We start from the raw sequence: 21,291 nt of genomic DNA, 5'->3' as shown, positions 1-21,291 counted from the left end.
ACAACAACACTTGGAGATCTATGGAGCAGGACGTCTTCCCACAAATGGATCCACAAGACAAGCTGATATTGCTATCATCACCAGGGCGAAATGTACGGGTGTGGTGATTGATACCACTATAACATTTGAGGAAAATGAACAACAGCCTCGATTAACTTATGAGGAGAAAATGGCCATATATGAAACATGCATTGAGGATCTCGCAAAGAAGTATGAGATTACAAAATAGGCTTATGATTGGCGCTAAGGAACCGCTGAAGTTCCTAAAAGTAAACAAAATCCTGGACAGCATTAGTCAGACCACAGCGGACTCTGTATTGAAAAAAAAAATCATTAGCGATTGTTGTCCGGCTCCATGGCTAAATGGTTAGCGTGGTGGCCTTTGGTCACATGGGTCCCGGGTTCGATTCCCGGTAGGGTCGGGAATTTAACCAACATTGATTAGTTTCGCTGGCACGGGGACTGGGTGTATGTGTTGTCTTCATCATCATTTCATCCTCATCATGACGCGCAGGTTGCCTACGGGAGTCGAATCAAAAGACCTGCACCTGGTGAGCCGAACTTGTCCTCGGACACTCCCAGCACTAAAAGCCATACGCCATTTCCATTTCATTGGCGATTGTTAGACACCATTTGTACTCCCCGACCTGAAATACCATGTAGGCCTATTGGATTGTCTTTTTTCAATAACATCCGAAAGAGAATATCCATCTGATGGCTGACAATTTTCATCTTGAATTTTAACTCAAACTCCGCTTACATCCAAACATCAGCTAATAAATATTGTTCGTGTGAACTGATTAGGAAGCCGATCTTTCTATTCGCTAACAGAGGTGGTTATAAGTTGCATTATATTTCTCTAGTAAAATTCTTAGATAATCATTAAGAATAGAACTTCGATATCATAATTAAAATCACTTGTGCCAATCGTAAAATATATCCATGAAATAACAAAACCAAGCACACACACGTACAAATTTCTCAATTTCTTCGTGGAAACGTAGGATTTCAAATTTAATATCAGTACGAATATACATGGTCTCTGTGGTGTAGTGGTTAGCGTGATTAGCTGCCACTCCCGGAGGCCCGGGTTCAATTCCCGGCTCTGCCACGAAATTTGAAAAGTGGTACGAGGGTTGGAACGGGGTCCACTCAGCCTCGGGAGGTCAACTGAGTAGAGGTGGGTTCGATTCCCACCTCAGCCATCCTGGAAGTGGTTTTCCGTGGTTTCCCACTTCTCCTCCAGGCGAATGCCGGGATAGTACCTAACTTAAGGCCACGGCCGCTTCCTTCCCTCTTCCTTGCCTATCCCTTCCAATATTCCCATCCCTCCTCAAGGCCCCTGTTCAGCATAGCAGGTGAGGCCGCCTGGGCGAGGTACTGGTCATTCTCCCCTGTTGTATCCCCCGACCAAGAGTCTGAAGCTCCAGGACACTGCCCTTGAGACGGTAGAGGTGGGATCCCTCGCTAAGTCCGAGGGAAAAACCGAACCTGGAGGGTAAACAGATGATGATGATGATGATGATGATGATGATCATGATGACGAATATACATAAATCTCTCCAGGGATCTGTGCTACGCATCTGCTAAGAGAGTTTACGTCATGCACATTAGGACTGAATTCACTGAGATGGAAAGTATTTATGTATTTCCAGATGCTCAGTTAACTGAAAAACAGCTGCAGATATTGTTTCCACCTATCCTACGCACCTACGTCATTACCACGCCAAGTTGAACAAATGTCAATATGAAGGAGTATAAAAGGTCATCACCACTGTTAGTCGATCATCTTCTCACATCACACAACCATGGTCTCCAAGAGCATCGCTGTATTCCTCCTCGTGGCTCTGTCTGCCTTTCAGGTGAGTTACGGCATACTTGTCATATCATCAACATCGAATAGGCGATATTTCAATAACTACCACGGTAATTTAGAGGCTAATTTTCGAACATCTGGAATTGGCGGCTCTCCTGAAATATTTTTCACATTTTTTGAAACTCAGTTTTGTATGCAGGAACATCTTGCAATACATTTGGTTATAATATCTATATTCTGAAAAAGACACAACATTAGATTTCCAGTGTCACTGTCCGAAATTTCACTACTGTTTGCTGACAAAGAGTCATTCTGTAATATACTCTTGTCACTTTCATCGATATGACTCGGCACTTGTAATAACTCATAATATTTCTTCTTCAGTCAGCGAACAACATGACTCCACCATTATTGTTTCCAAAACAAACAAACAGACAGAGCCTAGAGATACAAATTCTGTTGAACCATTTTCCGTGATGACAAACAAATAAACAAACTAAAAAATCTGAGGTGAACATATTATCGATTTTTTGTGTGCCAAAATCAAAATAAATAGGGTCAACAATTTGAAGTGTAAAGACAAAATTATAATAGTATTTATATAGATATGTACATTAATCGGCTAGCTGCTTCCCTGAATGATCAGCGTCGAGCTTTTCGGTTGAGAGGGTATCGGTTTCAATTACCGGCTGGGTCGGGGACTTTTAGCCACATCTGATTAATTCCTCTGACTAGGGGACTTGGAGGGGTGTTTGTTCAAATACACAGCTCTTCATATACACTCAACACATCACATTACCAATCATTACAGAAATATGCCAAAGAGAATATATCTCTTTGCATCAGAAAGGACATCCTGACATAAAAAAACGACCAAACCTATATGTGTGACACAGTCAGCACCCACGACCCCACCAGAGTGTAGGAAAAGTGGCAGCAGCAGCAGCAGCGGGAGAAGAAGAAGAAGAAGTATATAGATTGTCGTTTGTCTACCTCATAGTTCTGTTTCTTGATATGTCTTCGGGGATGAAGTGGGATGAATTTATATGGCATATTTTTAAGACCGGATGTTCTTCCTGACGCCAACATCAGCTGAGGAGCTAACGAAGATGAAATTAATGTTGGTGAATCAAGTGTCCAGGCAATTGCCTAGAAGTGAAATAGGAAACCATACAAAATTATTCTCAGGATAGGCGGCGGTGGATTTCGAACCAATTCGCCTCCTGAATGCAGAGCATGGCTCCGTAGTCGTAGCCCAAACACACGCGTGGCCACTCCGCTCTGTAAAGGAAGAGGAACAGGTTCAAACTATTTTTTAAACAATCCAGGGAATGCACGGGTATCCGAAGACATGAATGTGCTGGACGTAATTTTTGATTCAATTCTTCTGTTGTATATTACTCATCTTTGTAAGCAGTGTACCTTTTTACTTACTTCGAGGTCTTTATATGAGAAGTATTGCACCCGTCCCTACGCCTAATGGCTCCGGCATGATATCTACAGGGCGTTAACGGGTTGGAATAAAACAAATAGGCGCTTAACAAGACTAAGCTTAAAGGCATACAGGGTAGGAGACGGATCATACCTAATTACAATGAGAACACATTCGGGTTAAAGTTTAGGTTAATACAAGTGGTTTATTAGGCCTTAATGATGATGATGGTAATGACGCATTTATATACAAATGAATTACATGGATTATTATCAATTGTTGTTGTTTGTTATCGACTTTTAGTCGTATGTGATGGATCCGAGTATTATCTATCGCAGAGCGATCCATTATGACGAGATTCGAACGGGAAAACACTTATCATAGACACTGAGGCTATGTGACATCATTGATCAATAGGATTAACATGCATGCAACGAATCTGAGCAATCCCTATACTAAACACACAACTATTCCCCAACGAAATACCACGAAGGAACTCAAAAAAATGTGGAACAAACGCCCGGGTTTGAACCGACCCTCACTTGTATACAATTCACCACCCCGATGGTCAACACCATCGGCAACTCAATATAATCACAACAAGATACATAAACCCTTAAAGAACACAAATTATATACAGTAAACACGTGAGACATCCAGCCTTCGGTTGAGCATTGGGGTACCAATGCCGCTGTCGGGAACTGAACTGACACCCCTTGGGATGGAAGTGGGACTCTGAAAACCCTAAGCTAGATTATACTCAAGTGTGTAATGACAGTAAGCTAACAAGTACTGGTAACAATCGCCGTGTCATTTATTAGCGACTACATCATTCTGGCGTGTTGAATATTTCATTATTGGGCGATTCTTCCGCCCTCATTCTCTTCAACTCAAGGCTCCCCCTTACACGAGCGAACGAGCATACAAAAAAAAACCAACACTTCTCCTCACTAGGTCAACTGCCCCAGCCCCTTTGCACGGCGGGTGGTCAGTGGCCTCGGCCTTCACAGGCATAACGCCCTTTCTTAACAAAACACCCCATCTCGGGGATCGTTCACTAATAAACTGAACTTCATTGTTCATTAAACAAAATTACATCGGCTCTCAATACTTCACTTCAATTCAACACACACATTCGTTTACAATATCATGATCCCGCGACGCGACACCGGTTTCTATGATACCAATACTTGCATGATTACCATAACTACAATTTATTATTATTATTATTATTATTATTATTATTATTATTATTATTATTATTATTATTATTGGGTTCATCATTACACCATCTCCCTACACGACTTACCTGGAAATTAGACCATACTGCGTGATCATAATTAACTTCCTCGTAATAACGGTGTAATTAATCCATATCTAAATCGTGATTTCTGATAAATCGTCACACGGTAATACAATTATGAATTAAATATTCCTCAATTTGCACTTAAATTGTGATAAGCCTGCCAATTGAAATCGTACACTTCCTATCTAAATATATGTCAGTGGAGGCCTGGGATGACAGTTCCGAAGTCATATCTCGTAGTTCTGGGTGCTCACGGAATAAAATTACACTATTTACCAGCCATGCATTATCATCACTGGACTAACTACAACCTAACTTGAATTACTCTGAATTACTAACAATTAGTCTCCTGACGCATCAATAATTACAAGTTTCCCCAAATAAAATGATTAAGTCAATCTACTACTGCATGCAAACTTATCGTATTACCCCTTTATTTACAATTGATTGCTCAGACGTGTTACTAATTAAATAAAGTAAATAGAAGCTACGTGCATCATGGTAGCACATCTACATTACTGAAGTTACAATCTTTAACATTATAGCGTCAGGTAATGATAACTGTTCCCCGCCCAATCTGATTACGTCATATTAATTATGATTTATACTCATCTCCATCTCGATGACCCGTTGTCAGCTCAGGGAGTCCATTGCTGGTTTAGTGCTGACCCATAGGCACCAAAGCAGTTACTGGAGGCACCATTCTTCTTTCCAACCGGGAGTCCATTGTTCTAGGTTGACGAAACCGCTGGCAGTATTCCTGAGGCACACAACACGTCACTATTTATTCCAAGATTTGTGTAGTTACATTCAGTGTGAACGTCCAGCCCCGATATCGGACCTCACTCCGCAATCCGCGATTCAGTATCGGATTCCGCGTACCTTTGTTACTACTCGACACAGTAGCGCCGTAGTAATAATAATAATATTATTACAAATTATATTTAATGTTCGCGACACGTCCCTGATCTTTAAAGTTTAGACAATAGCATCACGTCTATCCAATCTCTGCAATATTTACGCACAGTACGCGATTTCACTTGAAAATAAATTGAAATTCACTCAAACAAAAGATCGCTGGAAGCTCGACGGCACGTAGCTTCGCCGCCCGTAAGCCACAAATCCCGACTGACTCTTCTCCCTTACTGCAGTAGTTTTTACTAGGGAGCGATACCCCTTCCACTAATTTGTGTAGCGCCTATTCCCGGCGTACTCGAGGTAAAATAGTACGGGTGGTCGGTGACCAGTATCTAGCTGGTGCGATTGAGACATAACCACTCAATTATCCTTCGGTGAATCTCTTTAAATTAATTAAAATATGTTCTGCTTCCCCTACCACACGGGGTGAAGTCCCTCCGTCGAGGACGTGTCATGAGACTAACCAGATGGCCCCAGTACTTTTCCACGCAGAAACAACACAGTATTCTTTCTTCTGCTGAAAGTTATCACGGAAGAGGACATTAAACACTCTAAATAAATGTCCCAGTAACATTTATCCCTTTTAAATCGGGAGATGATCCCCTAATTCGAGTTTTATTAATTTTCTACCTCGTAGGTAATTAAGTTGGCCAGTCCGATTCCAAGATGGCTCCTATATTCCGTTTCGAAAAAGTTAGTTTCCCCTCATTCTGTGAGCCTTGAGGAGGGATGTCTTCTCTCGAGTGATGTCACAGGGAATCCCCATTCGTAACCCCTCCCGGGTCTAAGTTGGCTTGGCTTCATCTGCGGGGCCCCCGCTACACAAAGGATAATACTGCGCAATAAGTCGCAGACAAAGAAATCTCGTCGAATAATTTTAAAATACACAATTTATCTATCTCAATGGTATGAATATTAATTAGTTCCGGTATGACCTCTATTAATGATATGAATATTAATCATTTTCAGCGTTCTTTCCCTTTAATAGCATTACGTGCGTAATTACGGATATCGATATCAACCTAAGGTCCTTGGATCATGCCCCTGTCGGGTTCATATTCCCCTCTCCCCGAGAAGAAATGGGTACAGGCACTGGACACATTTCGTCGCTAAATATTCAATTGGCAATATCGATCTACAACTGTTTCCCAACCTTTGCTTTCTGGCGAAGTTCCTGGTTCTCTCTTTCCAAATAATATGCTATCTGACGCAATGCTTCTCTGTAGTTCTTCAGGTACTGACATTCTGGACATTCTTCATCCCCAAGATCTCTCTGTGAAAACAAATTCTCCAAATAATTGACTTCTTCGGCTTCCTCATTTGGTCCCGACTCTTCATCCGACACGTCACGTCGATCTTCTTCTCCATCTTCCTCATCGTCTTCTTCTTCCGTTGCCCCAAGTTCTTCAGCGTTGTCCGCGTCTTCTTCATTGCCTCCGGACGTATGGTACAACTTCAGATTTGCTGTCACGTTCGGGTAATTAATGTAATTCATCTGCTGCGCCTGGATGATAATATTTACAAATATTTACATACATAAGATGACCGTCGATAAGTTACATCTGCCTTCGGTCCTCCATTCTTCCTCCTGGGTCTGCTATCCCCTCGTCGGTAACCTTCAGGTTCTTCCGCCTCGAGTCCCCACGTGCTTCGAACTCAAGACTTCCACTTCTTCTTGTTACTTGTAATATTGCCAAGGGCTGGCCCTTCTTGCTTCCTCGCTTACGTTTCAATTGCTCTACGTAGCGTTTGGGTTTCAAAACTCGTTCATCTCTCATCTCGTCTCTCCAGTTCACATGCTGTAGCTTCGAACCTCTGGTATCCCGACGTCTTCTTCTTAAACATGTCCCTCTTTGACTGGGAAGCCATCCATACTTAACTCGGCGCTGCTTGTTGCGTTGTCGTCTCTTGTATCGACCTGATGATCTCTTCCTTTCTGCTCCGTCCTCGGCTTTCATCTCGTCTTGCATATTCTCCATTTTTCCCTTGACGCTCCTGATTTCGCCGTTTACGTGGATATTGTCTCGCGTGATACTGGTCTCAACCTGATCAAGCCGCTCAACTATTCCCTCGACTTTCCTTTCATTCACTGCCTCTATCTCTGTTCGTTTTTCTTGTGCCTTATCCTCAAGATTTGTAAACTTATCCTCAGAGTCATTTGTACTGTTCATCACTTCACTACTCTCTGGACAATTCTGATCCATTTGCACTTTCGATTTAACTCCGAACCCTTTTAATCTGTCCTGTCTCAGTTCCTCTGTGAGCCTTCTTATCCCACTACTTGCTTCCCTCATATCTGCGAACTGCCGGTCCATCACCCCCGTTAGACTGTTCTTCATTTCCTCCCGATGCGCCTTTAATTCGTCCTTGATTTCCTTCCTCATCTCCCTAATTTGCGCACTGTTTTCCTCAATACTTCTCTTTAAATCGTCCTTCACGCTGACCATAATCTCCTCCATCAAAGCCCGCATGGCTTCACTATCCATGTCGCTATCCTTTGAGATGACAGGACCCCCCTCGCTAACGTCGGCGTCAACAAACCACAACAATATACAATTATTATTTATTTTAAAGGAAAAGATTCCTCTATCCAAACTTTACGTTCTTCCAGCTTCAAAAGGAAAATTTTACTTTAATCATCATTGCAAATTAAGCCTCAAAAACGGCTATCATTGAAGCTGCCTAAACGCCTAACATCATTAAGGTTCATGAAATTTATATAAGAAGGCAACGGGAAATTTCCGAAAATGATTATAATATTAGCCCTCAGATTCAGTTAATAAAGTTGCCGGTTGACCTGTGATTCTAAAATTGGGCTCGATTTTAAATACCAACACATGTGGTATAGTGCCAGTAAATCAACCCATGCCCTCAGCATTGAGGTCCTTCAAACACACAAAGTCATCAGAATCTCAAACTGAACCCATGAAATCAACCTACTGCCACTCGAAAAAGAAAAGTAGGCGTGAGGTTACCTCTTCTCATCCACGGTTATACTAACGTAAAATATATTTCCTAATAGCAGGTTGTTTGGTGAAGAAACACGCACCACTGGCTGATATCCGTGAATAAATAGGCACTAAGAAAAAGCCACTATTCACTTCAAACCTCACTTATGGGAAATTCATTTTATAGTTTCCCGGGATTCGAACTAATCCCCTTGAATTTTGGATACGCCCCTGCTTACGCGAATGTCATGGCTCTGCCCATATCATTGGACCATGACTGTGTTCTCATTCAAAAAACGATTTAATATTGACATCAAGGTATCACTTATTCAACTATAATGAACTGGGCCTCGCGTGGAAATGTCAGAAGCAGACCTGGGTTACCAAATAATCGTGCCCACTCCTGGAAGCCGCACAAGTATGCCTTGCCTAATACATAACACAACACGCCCCTATCTTGGCATTGTTGTTGCGATAGGTGGGATAATTATGCGCCTATTAAACATGAAAATACGTCCATTAAACCGTAAAACATGTCCCACCTGGAGCGTCATTCTATATGGCAGGTAAAGTAAATATGCGCCCCTATTTAACAGTAAAACACGTCGGACGTTGGGCCGACATTTTATATGGCGCTATGGTACCCCTTTACGGAATTTCGGGCCACACGTTGCTCGGCTACCATGTCTACTATGGCGCTAAATTTCCTAAATCTGGGTAGCCCTTATTTACGGACATATCGAGCCCCCACAGTTCACTTACGCCCTTTTATCTCGCACCACGTTGGACTGACATTTTAGTATGGTGCACAACGTGTAAAAGTCATGTAGAATAAATATACGCGCCTATTTATCTAGCACCACGTTGGAAGCGCCATTTTTTTTAGTATGCACCCGTCCCTACGCCTAATGGCTCCGGCATGATATCTACAGGGCGTTAACGGGTTGGAATAAAACAAATAGGCGCTTAACAAGACTAAGCTTAAAGGCATACAGGGTAGGAGACGGATCATACCTAATTACAATGAGAACACATTCGGGTTAAAGTTTAGGTTAATACAAGTGGTTTATTAGGCCTTAATGATGATGATGGTAATGACGCATTTATATACAAATGAATTACATGGATTATTATCAATTGTTGTTGTTTGTTATCGACTTTTAGTCGTATGTGATGGATCCGAGTATTATCTATCGCAGAGCGATCCATTATGACGAGATTCGAACGGGAAAACACTTATCATAGACACTGAGGCTATGTGACATCATTGATCAATAGGATTAACATGCATGCAACGAATCTGAGCAATCCCTATACTAAACACACAACTATTCCCCAACGAAATACCACGAAGGAACTCAAAAAAATGTGGAACAAACGCCCGGGTTTGAACCGACCCTCACTTGTATACAATTCACCACCCCGATGGTCAACACCATCGGCAACTCAATATAATCACAACAAGATACATAAACCCTTAAAGAACACAAATTATATACAGTAAACACGTGAGACATCCAGCCTTCGGTTGAGCATTGGGGTACCAATGCCGCTGTCGGGAACTGAACTGACACCCCTTGGGATGGAAGTGGGACTCTGAAAACCCTAAGCTAGATTATACTCAAGTGTGTAATGACAGTAAGCTAACAAGTACTGGTAACAATCGCCGTGTCATTTATTAGCGACTACATCATTCTGGCGTGTTGAATATTTCATTATTGGGCGATTCTTCCGCCCTCATTCTCTTCAACTCAAGGCTCCCCCTTACACGAGCGAACGAGCATACAAAAAAAACCAACACTTCTCCTCACTAGGTCAACTGCCCCAGCCCCTTTGCACGGCGGGTGGTCAGTGGCCTCGGCCTTCACAGGCATAACGCCCTTTCTTAACAAAACACCCCATCTCGGGGATCGTTCACTAATAAACTGAACTTCATTGTTCATTAAACAAAATTACATCGGCTCTCAATACTTCACTTCAATTCAACACACACATTCGTTTACAATATCATGATCCCGCGACGCGACACCGGTTTCTATGATACCAATACTTGCATGATTACCATAACTACAATTTATTATTATTATTATTATTATTATTATTATTATTATTATTATTATTATTATTATTATTATTATTGGGTTCATCATTACACCATCTCCCTACACGACTTACCTGGAAATTAGACCATACTGCGTGATCATAATTAACTTCCTCGTAATAACGGTGTAATTAATCCATATCTAAATCGTGATTTCTGATAAATCGTCACACGGTAATACAATTATGAATTAAATATTCCTCAATTTGCACTTAAATTGTGATAAGCCTGCCAATTAAAATCGTACACTTCCTATCTAAATATATGTCAGTGGAGGCCTGGGATGTCAGTTCCGAAGTCATATCTCGTAGTTCTGGGTGCTCACGGAATAAAATTACACTATTTACCAGCCATGCATTATCATCACTGGACTAACTACAACCTAACTTGAATTACTCTGAATTACTAACAATTAGTCTCCTGACGCATCAATAATTACAAGTTTCCCCAAATAAAATGATTAAGTCAATCTACTACTGCATGCAAACTTATCGTATTACCCCTTTATTTACAATTGATTGCTCAGACGTGTTACTAATTAAATAAAGTAAATAGAAGCTACGTGTATCATGGTAGCACATCTACATTACTGAAGTTACAATCTTTAACATTATAGCGTCAGGTAATGATAACTGTTCCCCGCCCAATCTGATTACGTCATATTAATTATGATTTATACTCATCTCCATCTCGATGACCCGTTGTCAGCTCAGGGAGTCCATTGCTGGTTTAGTGCTGACCCATAGGCACCAAAGCAGTTACTGGAGGCACCATTCTTCTTTCCAACCGGGAGTCCATTGTTCTAGGTTGACGAAACCGCTGGCAGTATTCCTGAGGCACACAACACGTCACTATTTATTCCAAGATTTGTGTAGTTACATTCAGTGTGAACGTCCAGCCCCGATATCGGACCTCACTCCGCAATCCGCGATTCAGTATCGGATTCCTCGTACCTTTGTTACTACTCGACACAGTAGCGCCGTAGTAATAATAATAATATTATTACAAATTATATTTAATGTTCGCGACACGTCCCTGATCTTTAAAGTTTAGACAATAGCATCACGTCTATCCAATCTCTGCAATATTTACGCACAGTACGCGATTTCACTTGTAAATTAAATTGAAATTCACTCAAACAAAAGATCGCTGGAAGCTCGACGGCACGTAGCTTCGCCGCCCGTAAGCCACAAATCCCGACTGACTCTTCTCCCTTCCTGCAGTAGTTTTTACTAGGGAGCGATACCCCTTCCACTAATTTGTGTAGCGCCTATTCCCGGCGTACTCGAGGTAAAATAGTACGGGTGGTCGGTGACCAGTATCTAGTTGGTGCGATTGAGACATAACCACTCAATTATCCTTCGGTGAATCTCTTTAAATTAATTAAAATATGTTCTGCTTCCCCTACCACACGGGGTGAAGTCCCTCCGTCGAGGACGTGTCATGAGACTAACCAGATGGCCCCAGTACTTTTCCACGCAGAAACAACACAGTATTCTTTCTTCTGCTGAAAGTTATCACGGAAGAGGACATTAAACACTCTAAATAAATGTCCCAGTAACATTTATCCCTTTTAAATCGGGAGATGATCCCCTAATTCGAGTTTTATTAATTTTCTACCTCGTAGGCAATTAAGTTGGCCAGTCCGATTCCAAGATGGCTCCTATATTCCGTTTCGAAAAAGTTAGTTTCCCCTCATTCTGTGAGCCTTGAGGAGGGATGTCTTCTCTCGAGTGATGTCACAGGGAATCCCCATTCGTAACCCCTCCCGGGTCTAAGTTGGCTTGGCTTCATCTGCGGGGCCCCCGCTACACAAAGGATAATACTGCGCAATAAGTCGCAGACAAAGAAATCTCGTCGAATAATTTTAAAATACACAATTTATCTATCTCAATGGTATGAATATTAATTAGTTCCGGTATGACCTCTATTAATGATATGAATATTAATCATTTTCAGCGTTCTTTCCCTTTAATAGCATTGCGTGCGTAATTACGGATATCGATATCAACCTAAGGTCCTTGGATCATGCCCCTATCGGGTTCAGTATGGCTTCTTAGATCTTGCCTCGGCACTCGTTCGAATACTTACAAAGGTCTTCTTCTCCCAGGGTGCAGACCGTCACCCTGTCAGAATAGGTACATAAAGGCTGGTCTATTTTCGTCGTTTATTTTACCAAAATAAACAGATTAAATTAATGAAAACTGATTTAACATTTGACTCCAAGAAATTCTGCCATTTATATTGTATTCTCAAAACGTTGTCATAAATTTCCTTTCTGTGCCTTCAGTATCATAAATCACCTTACTAATTTATTCAAGATTGACCCAACATTTAAAATCGTATCTGGCACAAATTCACTCTTAAACATTTGCTCAAATCGTCCCTGCCTGAAATAGGACTTTAAATACCTGGCTAATATTCTCACTGTCACTGTAGGCATGCATTACTTTTAATCGAGCTGAATAAACTTTCTTGGTTTCGGGATGAGTATTTTATGAGATGCCGTACAATTTAAAACACTGAGTCTGACGAAAGAATTTTCTGTGATACGGGCTTCTCTACAACGTCACGTTCTATTCTGTCCCTCTAAATATATCAATCATGGGAGACATCTAATATTACAAAAATTGCTCTCATTTGAAGCCACAATTCATAATTCTCTTTAGTCTCCCCTGCGCGGCAATCAATTGGAGACGCTCCGTCTCAGATCGCTTCATCGTATCATTACTTCAACTTCTGATCATTCTTTAAGCGACGGGGCACTGATTATTACCATTTTACAGGGTTGTTTAAGTCGTACCGACACAGATAGGCCTTATGGCGAAGATGGATAGGAAAGGGCTAGGATTAGGAAGGAAGTGGCTGTGCCCTTAATTAGGGTGCAGACTGGTGTGAAAGTGAGAAACCACGGAAGATAATCTTCAGGGCTGCCGACAGTGGGGTTCAAACCCACTATCTCCCGAATGCAAGCTCACAGCTGCACGCCCCTAACTGCATGGCCAACTCGTTCGGTATTCTTCTTCTTCTTCTTATTATTATTATTATGCGTGAATGGTCCCTTTCGGAACACACGAAACTTTATTTATGATTTCGTTTGCGGAGGATCCAGGATGCTTTTATCTGTTGACTAAAGATGCTCTTACTTTCTTCCGTCCACTTGGCACCTGCTCTTTTTGGTACTTCATTCTCTGGAGTAACTTCCCACTTGTCAATTATTCTTTCTCTGAGGTCTTCTAGAAACCACGCGACAATTTCAATTATTCATCCTTGTTTTTCCTTCGTCCTTCTCCAATTTTCCTTCTCGTCCTTTCCTTCCTTTTCCTCTCGACCTTGGAATCCCTCCATTTTAAATAAAAATCTCTCTCTGTGTTGCTTCTTCTTCCTTATGTTATTTCTTTCCAAATCTGTCTTGACTTCATGAATCCAGGTTGTTGTTGACTTCTTGTTCCGAAGATAGTTGAAGGTCTGTTTGATAACCTGTTGTCATCCATTCAGAATAAATGTCCAAAAAATATCAATCGCCTCTTCCGTATTTTATCTCTTATGTTTTCTATGTTCCGGTATATATCATCATTACTTCTTGATTTCCAGATTTCTGTAGTTCTTAGCGGGCCGAGTATTTTCTGTACAATTTTTCTTTCCAGTACTTCTAATTCATTATGCTTGTATTTAAGTACTAGACATTCACTCGCGTACAGGCATTCCGGTTTGACTACTGTGTTGTAGTGGTATATTTTGAGGTTTTTAGATAAACACTTTTTGTTGTAGGTATTCCTGGTTATACCGTATCCTCTTCCATGTTGTGTATACTTTCTTCTACAGCGGATTTTTCCAAACCATTTTTTTGAATTGTTTCTACCAAATATTGTAATTTCTTTACCTTCTTTATTCGACCAATTTCTGCTACTAGAAATTCTGGAGTATTTTTTATATTTGTCATAAATTTGGTTGTTTATACAGAATTCTTAAAACTGTTCTGTTGGCTATTTCTTCCAGAAGATTGACTTGTATTGCTGCATTTTCCATGTTTTCTGAAAGTATGGCAAAATTATCTGCGAATGCTAGACAGTTTATTTCAACACCTCTGTTCTTTCTTTACAGTGTTGTTGATGATAGCTTGTATTCTTTCAGTTTTCATTCCAAATTCGTACTAACTTCTCCAGGACGCAATTGAATAGGAGTGGAGATAAACCATCACCTTGCCTTACATCTGTATTTATTCTGAATGGTTTAGATATTTTACCTATAAACTTTACCTTTGATATGGTGTCTGTGAGTGTTTCACGGATTACGTTTGCCAGTTCGGTTTTAACTTCGAACTCTCAGATTATTTTATCAAGAGTTTCCTTATCAACAGATATAAAAACATTTTTAAAATCTATATATGTTATTACTATGTCTTTGGAGTTCATTAATCTGTGACAGATTATGGACTTCATGTTGAATATCTGTTCTGAGTGATTGAGTAAAAGAGTGACAGAGCAAAAGAGTGAATGAATCGGTGGATATGTTTCTAGAAAATAGAACTCAGAGAATTAGAGTAGGCGAAGCTTTATCTGCCCCTGTAATAATTAAGATGGGAATTCCTCAAGGCAGTATTATTGGATCTTTACGTTTTATTATACATATCAATGATATGTGTAAAGAAGTGGAATCAGAGATAAGGCTTTTTGCAGATGATGTTATTCTGTACAGAGTAATAAATAAGTTACAAGATTGTGAGCAACTGCAAAATGACCTTGATAATGTTGTGAGGTGGACAGTAGGCAATGGTATGATGATAAACGGAGTTAAAAGTCAGGTTGTGAGTTTCACAAATATGAAAAGAACTCTCACTTTTAATTACTGCATTGATGGGGTGTAAGTTCCTTTTGTGGATCATTGTAAGTACCTACGTCTTAATATAAGGAAAGATCTTCATTGGGATAATCACAGAAATATGATAGTAAATAAAGGGTACAGTTCTCTGCACATGGTTATGAGGGTATTTAGGGTTGTAGTAAGGATGTAAAGGAGAGGGCATATAGATCTCTGCTAAAACCCCAACTAGAGTATGATTCCAGTGTATGGGAACCTCACCAGGATTACTTGATTCAAGAACAGGAAAAAATCCAAAGAAAAGCAGCTTGATTTGTTCTGGGTGATTTCCGACAAAAGAGTAGCGTTACAAAAAAGTTTCAAAGTTTGGGCTGGGGACATTTGGGAGAAAGGAGACGAGTTGCTCAACTAAGTGGTGTGTTCCGAGCTGTCAGTGGAGAGATGGCGTGGAATGACATTAGTAGACGAATAAGTTTGAGTGGTGTCTTTAAAAGTACGAAAGATCACAATATGAAGATAAAGCTCGAATTCAAGAGGGTAAATATCGACAAATATTCGTTTATAGGAAGGGGAGTTAGGAATTGGAATAACTTACCAAGGGAGATGTTCAATAAATTTCCAATTTCTTTGCAATCATTTAAGAAAAGGCTAGGAAAACAACAGATAGGGAATCTGCCACCTGGGCGACTGCCCTAAATGCAGATCAGTAGTGATTGATTGAGCCTGAGCCACTGGTAACAGGGATGCACCTCTGGAGTTGTGGTTTTTTTTTTTTTTTTTGCTAGTGGTTTTACGTCGCGCCGACACATATAGGTCTTATGGCGATCTGTAGTTGTTGACATCTTGCTTGTTACCTTTCATATGCAAAATATATATAAGAGCCACTTTTCATTCTTCCGGGATCTTATCCGTTTTCCAGATATCTTCAAATACGATTTAAAGATCATCTATGTTTTTTTGGTTGAGACCATTTTATAAGTTCAGCTTCGTTGTTTTTGAGGGTTTTAATTGCTTTCTCAATTTCTTCAACAGTAGGTGATCGATCTGTTTCTAAATGTTCATGAATCTCTGGAAATTCTAACTTGTGGTTCGGTTCTTCACAGTTCAGAAGTTGATCGATGTGTTTTGCTATTATTTAACAGTTCTCGGTGTTGGTTAGGCCCCTTCTGCCATTTTCATCTCTGAAGCAAATACTTGGAGCCTGATAGATCCTCAGGTTGTTTTTAAACGTTTGATGGAAATTCCGTGAATTATTAATATTATTGTTATTCCCAAAATATGAATCAACTTTGTTCTGCCAACACAACGATTTGAAATCGTGAATTAAACAAAAACTCAACTTGTAAAACTGTCCACTTGTAATAAATAAATTAATTACTAGTCATAATCGTTAATTATCCATCCGGCTCTGTCATTAAGTGGTCGAAATAAATCAGAATACAAGTCTGATAAATAACGAACTTCATATTAGCGAAAATCCTATATATTTTACACACGAGAGCACTAATGCTTATGTACGACGGACAGCTAATGGGGGGCATGTTTATGAAGTACAATTTACATATTAGGCAAGTCCAAACATTCCACTCACCTAGAAAGAACAATCATCGCCTCTCGTGACCGCCTTAACACCCCATGGATGATGGTATTTTACTCCATAATCTCAGCTAATCCCATTGGTTGAAAAACTTTGAACACTGGTGAATACTTCACGTTTTATGCACCACACCTGCAATAATTTGCATACTCACACATTGAAGATACATTAATCATACATTTGTGAATATTAACAACAACGTTTGGATATTATCGGATCCCTGCCCGAATTTACGTGACGTGTGGAGAGCTAGGAGTGGTTTGTTACCGGGTACCTGAGCGAACGGTATTCTCTCACCCCTTGCGTCGTAAATTATTCCTTTTACTAGTTCGCTGCGTTACAGCTCCCCTAACTATCAGCTGTTTTGCGGTTCCTCTTAGCGCATTCCTGCCCCGCTGGTGAAATTCTTTGACAAGTCTCTCACTCGGCAAAGCTTTATCCTGAATATTCCATGTTCATTACAATGTTCATAGCTAAATCTCAGTTCTAGCAATTACTAGAGTCGGGTATCTACTATTTGCTTTGTGCGGCTAAGTTCACAAGATGCTGTCTATCCACAGTCTATCTATTGTATCTGCCTCATCATTGTCTAAGCTTTTACAACTAGCACGAACGATATCTTGCACTTCTTTAAATTACAAATAGTAATAATAGTTCACTCTCAGCTAATGCTACTGACAAGTAATTATTTAAGTAAGTATTTATCTTATTCACAAAACAATCACTTGCATCGTCTCTAATATAAACTGGGCAAGAAATGAAGACGCGACCTAAATGGTTGAAGACCTGGTGTGACCACGCTCAAATTGGGTTTGTCGATTCGAACGTGACGCTCCCTAATATCAGATAGCTATCATATGTAACTCGCAAGTGTCACTCTGCGATGTAAAAATATCAAAGTATCTTTGGTTCACCCTTCTTCGATGTACATGCCATACTTCAAAAAAACCTCCACACAATCACTCGTATAAGTAATTTTTCGTGGATACACATGATGACTATTATTTTATTAAATATAAAACGTTACTAGATTATGCTTTCCGGTGTAAGAACACCAAGCAGGCCGAATAACCATACCACGTGATCGCTATTGTCTTCCAAAGGCGGAATTGAGTACTTTTGGTATTAAATGATATAAATTAGGGATACTGTATTCGAAATTACCAGTTGTCAGGAATAAACAAGTGCCTCTTATCTAATAAGAATCAGAGAAATGAACAGCGTAATCTTCCCATTGGATGAAATTTTGAATTTTGGGATAGTATATTTTGCTGAAGGGGGAAGTCACATATCTGTTTTTTTTTTTTTTTTTTTTTTTGCTCAATATCATCTTGTTTTTCTCGTGTACTGCGCGTTAAAATTTCGCCAGGGATCATCTGGCTTAATTCACCGTATCTAAAATGGATGTGCCTATCACGTACTCCTTCCTATCTCTCTTAAAACAGCAAATAGAACGTCTCTTAGCGTGTTTTTGCTGGTTTTCTATTTCTTGGTCGAGAATACAAAAAGTCCTGCGCGAAACACTAAGATTTTGGTGAAATTCATGAATGTATTAATTATCTCAATAATAATATTCGTCTGATCTTAGGATTTAGTGTGCTGTATATTACATCAAAAATTCAGATGTTGAAAGTACTGAAAAATATTAATTGAACAGAAGAGAGGAAGTTACTGGTATAGAAAACTGTTTTCATGAAAATGTCATTAATCTGGGTATTACAGGCTTAAAATGCTCGCATCGCTTCTGCCGATGTCCAATCTGTAAAACTGATGTGTGTAAATTCACTTTTCTCTTGTACATCGATATTCGAACAGGGACTATTTTAAAACTACAGGGAAATTCTTTCCAAAATTGGACTTACCATTAATTACAAATACTTCTGGCAGTACACATGCCTCAACAGCAAATATTTCCAGACACAGTTCACACCCGCAGTAAGAATGAGATTTCTTTGATATGTACGCAACCGTAATAACGAGCTTAAGGTTTCAGTGAGTGTTCCAAAGTGTAAGCAAGCAGATTACACACCATCTCTTAGAAATTAATTTTAATTGTCGTGATACTAGATTCATCGCTGCACGAGATTGATTTATTCAGACTAGTTTTCCTCGTATCTTCGATACCGACGACTTAGACAAAATGTCATTAAAAATACTAATTATTCATTAAACACTCAAATTACGTTGAAAAAGGCCTAGCGAACATCACCAGTATGATCTTCAATGGTATTTCATGAGTCAGTACAAATATGTTCATCGTATGTGTTTCAGGGCACAGAGGCAAATGCGTTTACGGATTTGGTGGACAAGATTTCTTCCGTCGTCAACGAAACCGTCAACACCATGAAGCAGGACTTCGCCAAGATGCACGACGCAGCAGAAGACATACGGGCGACGATCCAGGAGAAGATTGCCGAGGTGGCTCACGACGTCGGCGATGCTATCAAACAGGGTGTCAAGGAGGCCGAAGTGCTTGGAGCCAACATCACAGTATGTATCGACGCTGCTCAACAGGAAATTCAGACTGCCAGGAACGCCAGCGACAGCAAAATTAAGGCCTGTTGGGAAACTGCCCGCGAGGCCATCCAGCCAGATATGGATCTCTTGAATAATGATATACAGCAAGCGACGACATTCGGCAAAGAAATAGAAAAGAACGCTTCTAAGTGTGGCTTTTTGGATATGGTCTGTCAATTCAATGTTTGGTTTAAAGCAGGAAAGCCAGCGAGAGAAATAATCTCCAGAGTAGTTGCCGATGGCGTGCAGTTCGGTAAAGATTTCGCTGTTGTTCGGAGGAATTTCACCGCCTGTTCTCAGGAGCAAGAGGCCATCACCAAGGCTGCAGTGGAGGCAGCTTACCAAGAGGAGTACAAATGCATTCAGGAGAAGATCAGTGCTGCCTCTTCACAGTAATATGTAAATAAAACTTTAATAAATTGAGCTAAAATTATTACCATAATTTCCTTTAACTGCTTTGCAAAAAAAAAATCCTTTATTCCCCTACATCACCCTCCTCCCAAAGTTTAAAATGCATGGGACGGCCATGGGAGCGAATCGAGGCAATCCCAACTTTCTAAATGACATAATTTTGAGATAATGATAATTAGTGCTTAAGACGTGTCATCCTTCACATCTTTGAATAGTATCAGTCTTCTGTAACTCTATTTTCTCCATTTCCAAATAATCTCTGAGGGTTCATATCTCAACAAACCAAATTATAAATTATGCGTACAAGAAATGACGAAGATGGCTTCATTCACGTGCTAGGAGAAACGAGTATAATTTCTTCTCAATTCATTAATGAAAATAATAAGTTCGTGTGGTTATTTATGCTGGATGCATCCCTTGTAAAGTTGGACCCTCCAGTGAGAGTGGGCGCCTTCGGTTATGGTGTGAATGTGCGTGTAGTTGCAGTGAAGGATAGTGTTGTGTGTGGTGTGGGAGTTCCGGGGACGTTGAGGACAGAACAAACTACCAATACCCAGGAATTAACCGTTCACGATCAAAATTCCATGGCCCAGCCGGGAATCGAACACATGGTTTGAGATCCGAAGGCCAAGCCACGGAGACCGCCAGTCCATTATTATTATTATTAGTAGTAGTAGTAGTAGTAATAGTAGTAGTTGCAGCAGTAGTAGTAGCAGCAGCATCAGTAGTAGTTGGCCTATTGTTCATCTACTTGGTTAAATGTTCAGCGAAGTGGCTTTCAGTTCGGATATACCTCGCTTCGATTCTCGAACGAGTCAGGCGTTCTAGCCTCATCTATGTAATTTCTATGGTTCACATCCTCATATATGAACACACGAAATTACACTACAAAAAGAGCCACACAAACAAAAAATAGTGAATACATCCCTTGACAATGTGGTTCTGACGTCAGAAAGGGTGATAACAATGGGCCAAAGTCACGTAATAGTACTGAAATCAAATAATTGGGAAAAGCTCAAAAAAGAAAATAAATTTTTTGTTAATAGTATTAGTAGTGGTGCTGGTGAGGGTGGTAGTATTTGAAGCACGAGCACTATTTTCATTAATCGGGTTACATGTATGACTACTATTAAGACAGAATCAATAAATGTATCGCAGGTTGTGACTGAGTATACTCAGGACGCTGGAGTTTTAAGCATATGTCCACGACTCAACACCATTTAAACAGTGAATGACGATAGAATTCTTCTGAGAAATTTCATGATAAATTTACGCCGTTTCGTTGGTCGGCACGTATAAAGAAGTAATTCGTACGTACACAGATGCGAAATCCTTACATCTGTAGTCGTTCGCATCTGTCTACTGAAATTAATCGGCCGAGTATCACAATTGGTTACCCCGCAGTTCTAGAAGAAATATGGCTA

The 21,291-nt window shown here is 40.2% G+C and overlaps 1 protein-coding gene across 1 annotated transcript; it reads left to right on the top strand.

Moving 5' to 3' along the window:
* The first annotated feature begins 1,759 nt into the window (after positions 1-1,759).
* LOC136866300 (uncharacterized) lies at positions 1,760-19,898 on the top strand. The gene is made up of 2 exons (XM_068226688.1): positions 1,760-1,862; positions 19,211-19,898. The coding sequence occupies exons 1-2, from the start codon at positions 1,809-1,811 to the stop codon at positions 19,850-19,852; spliced, it is 696 nt and encodes a 231-aa protein (XP_068082789.1). The 5' UTR covers positions 1,760-1,808; the 3' UTR covers positions 19,853-19,898.
* The last annotated feature ends 1,393 nt before the right edge of the window (positions 19,899-21,291 follow it).

This window comes from Anabrus simplex, chromosome 3, assembly GCF_040414725.1.
Source record: "Anabrus simplex isolate iqAnaSimp1 chromosome 3, ASM4041472v1, whole genome shotgun sequence".
NCBI classification, from domain to species: Eukaryota; Metazoa; Arthropoda; class Insecta; order Orthoptera; family Tettigoniidae; genus Anabrus; species Anabrus simplex.
Note: the sequence above shows the minus strand (reverse complement) of the source record. Positions and strands in the feature narration are given on the sequence as shown.

Excerpts from the sequence above, each read along its gene's own strand:
- LOC136866300 (XM_068226688.1), top strand. The coding sequence starts at position 1,809 with ATGGTCTCCAAGAGCATCGCTGTATTCCTCCTCGTGGCTCTGTCTGCC. Across the intron at positions 1,863-19,210 it reads TGGCTCTGTCTGCCTTTCAG|GGCACAGAGGCAAATGCGTT; the intron begins GTGAGTTACGGC and ends TATGTGTTTCAG.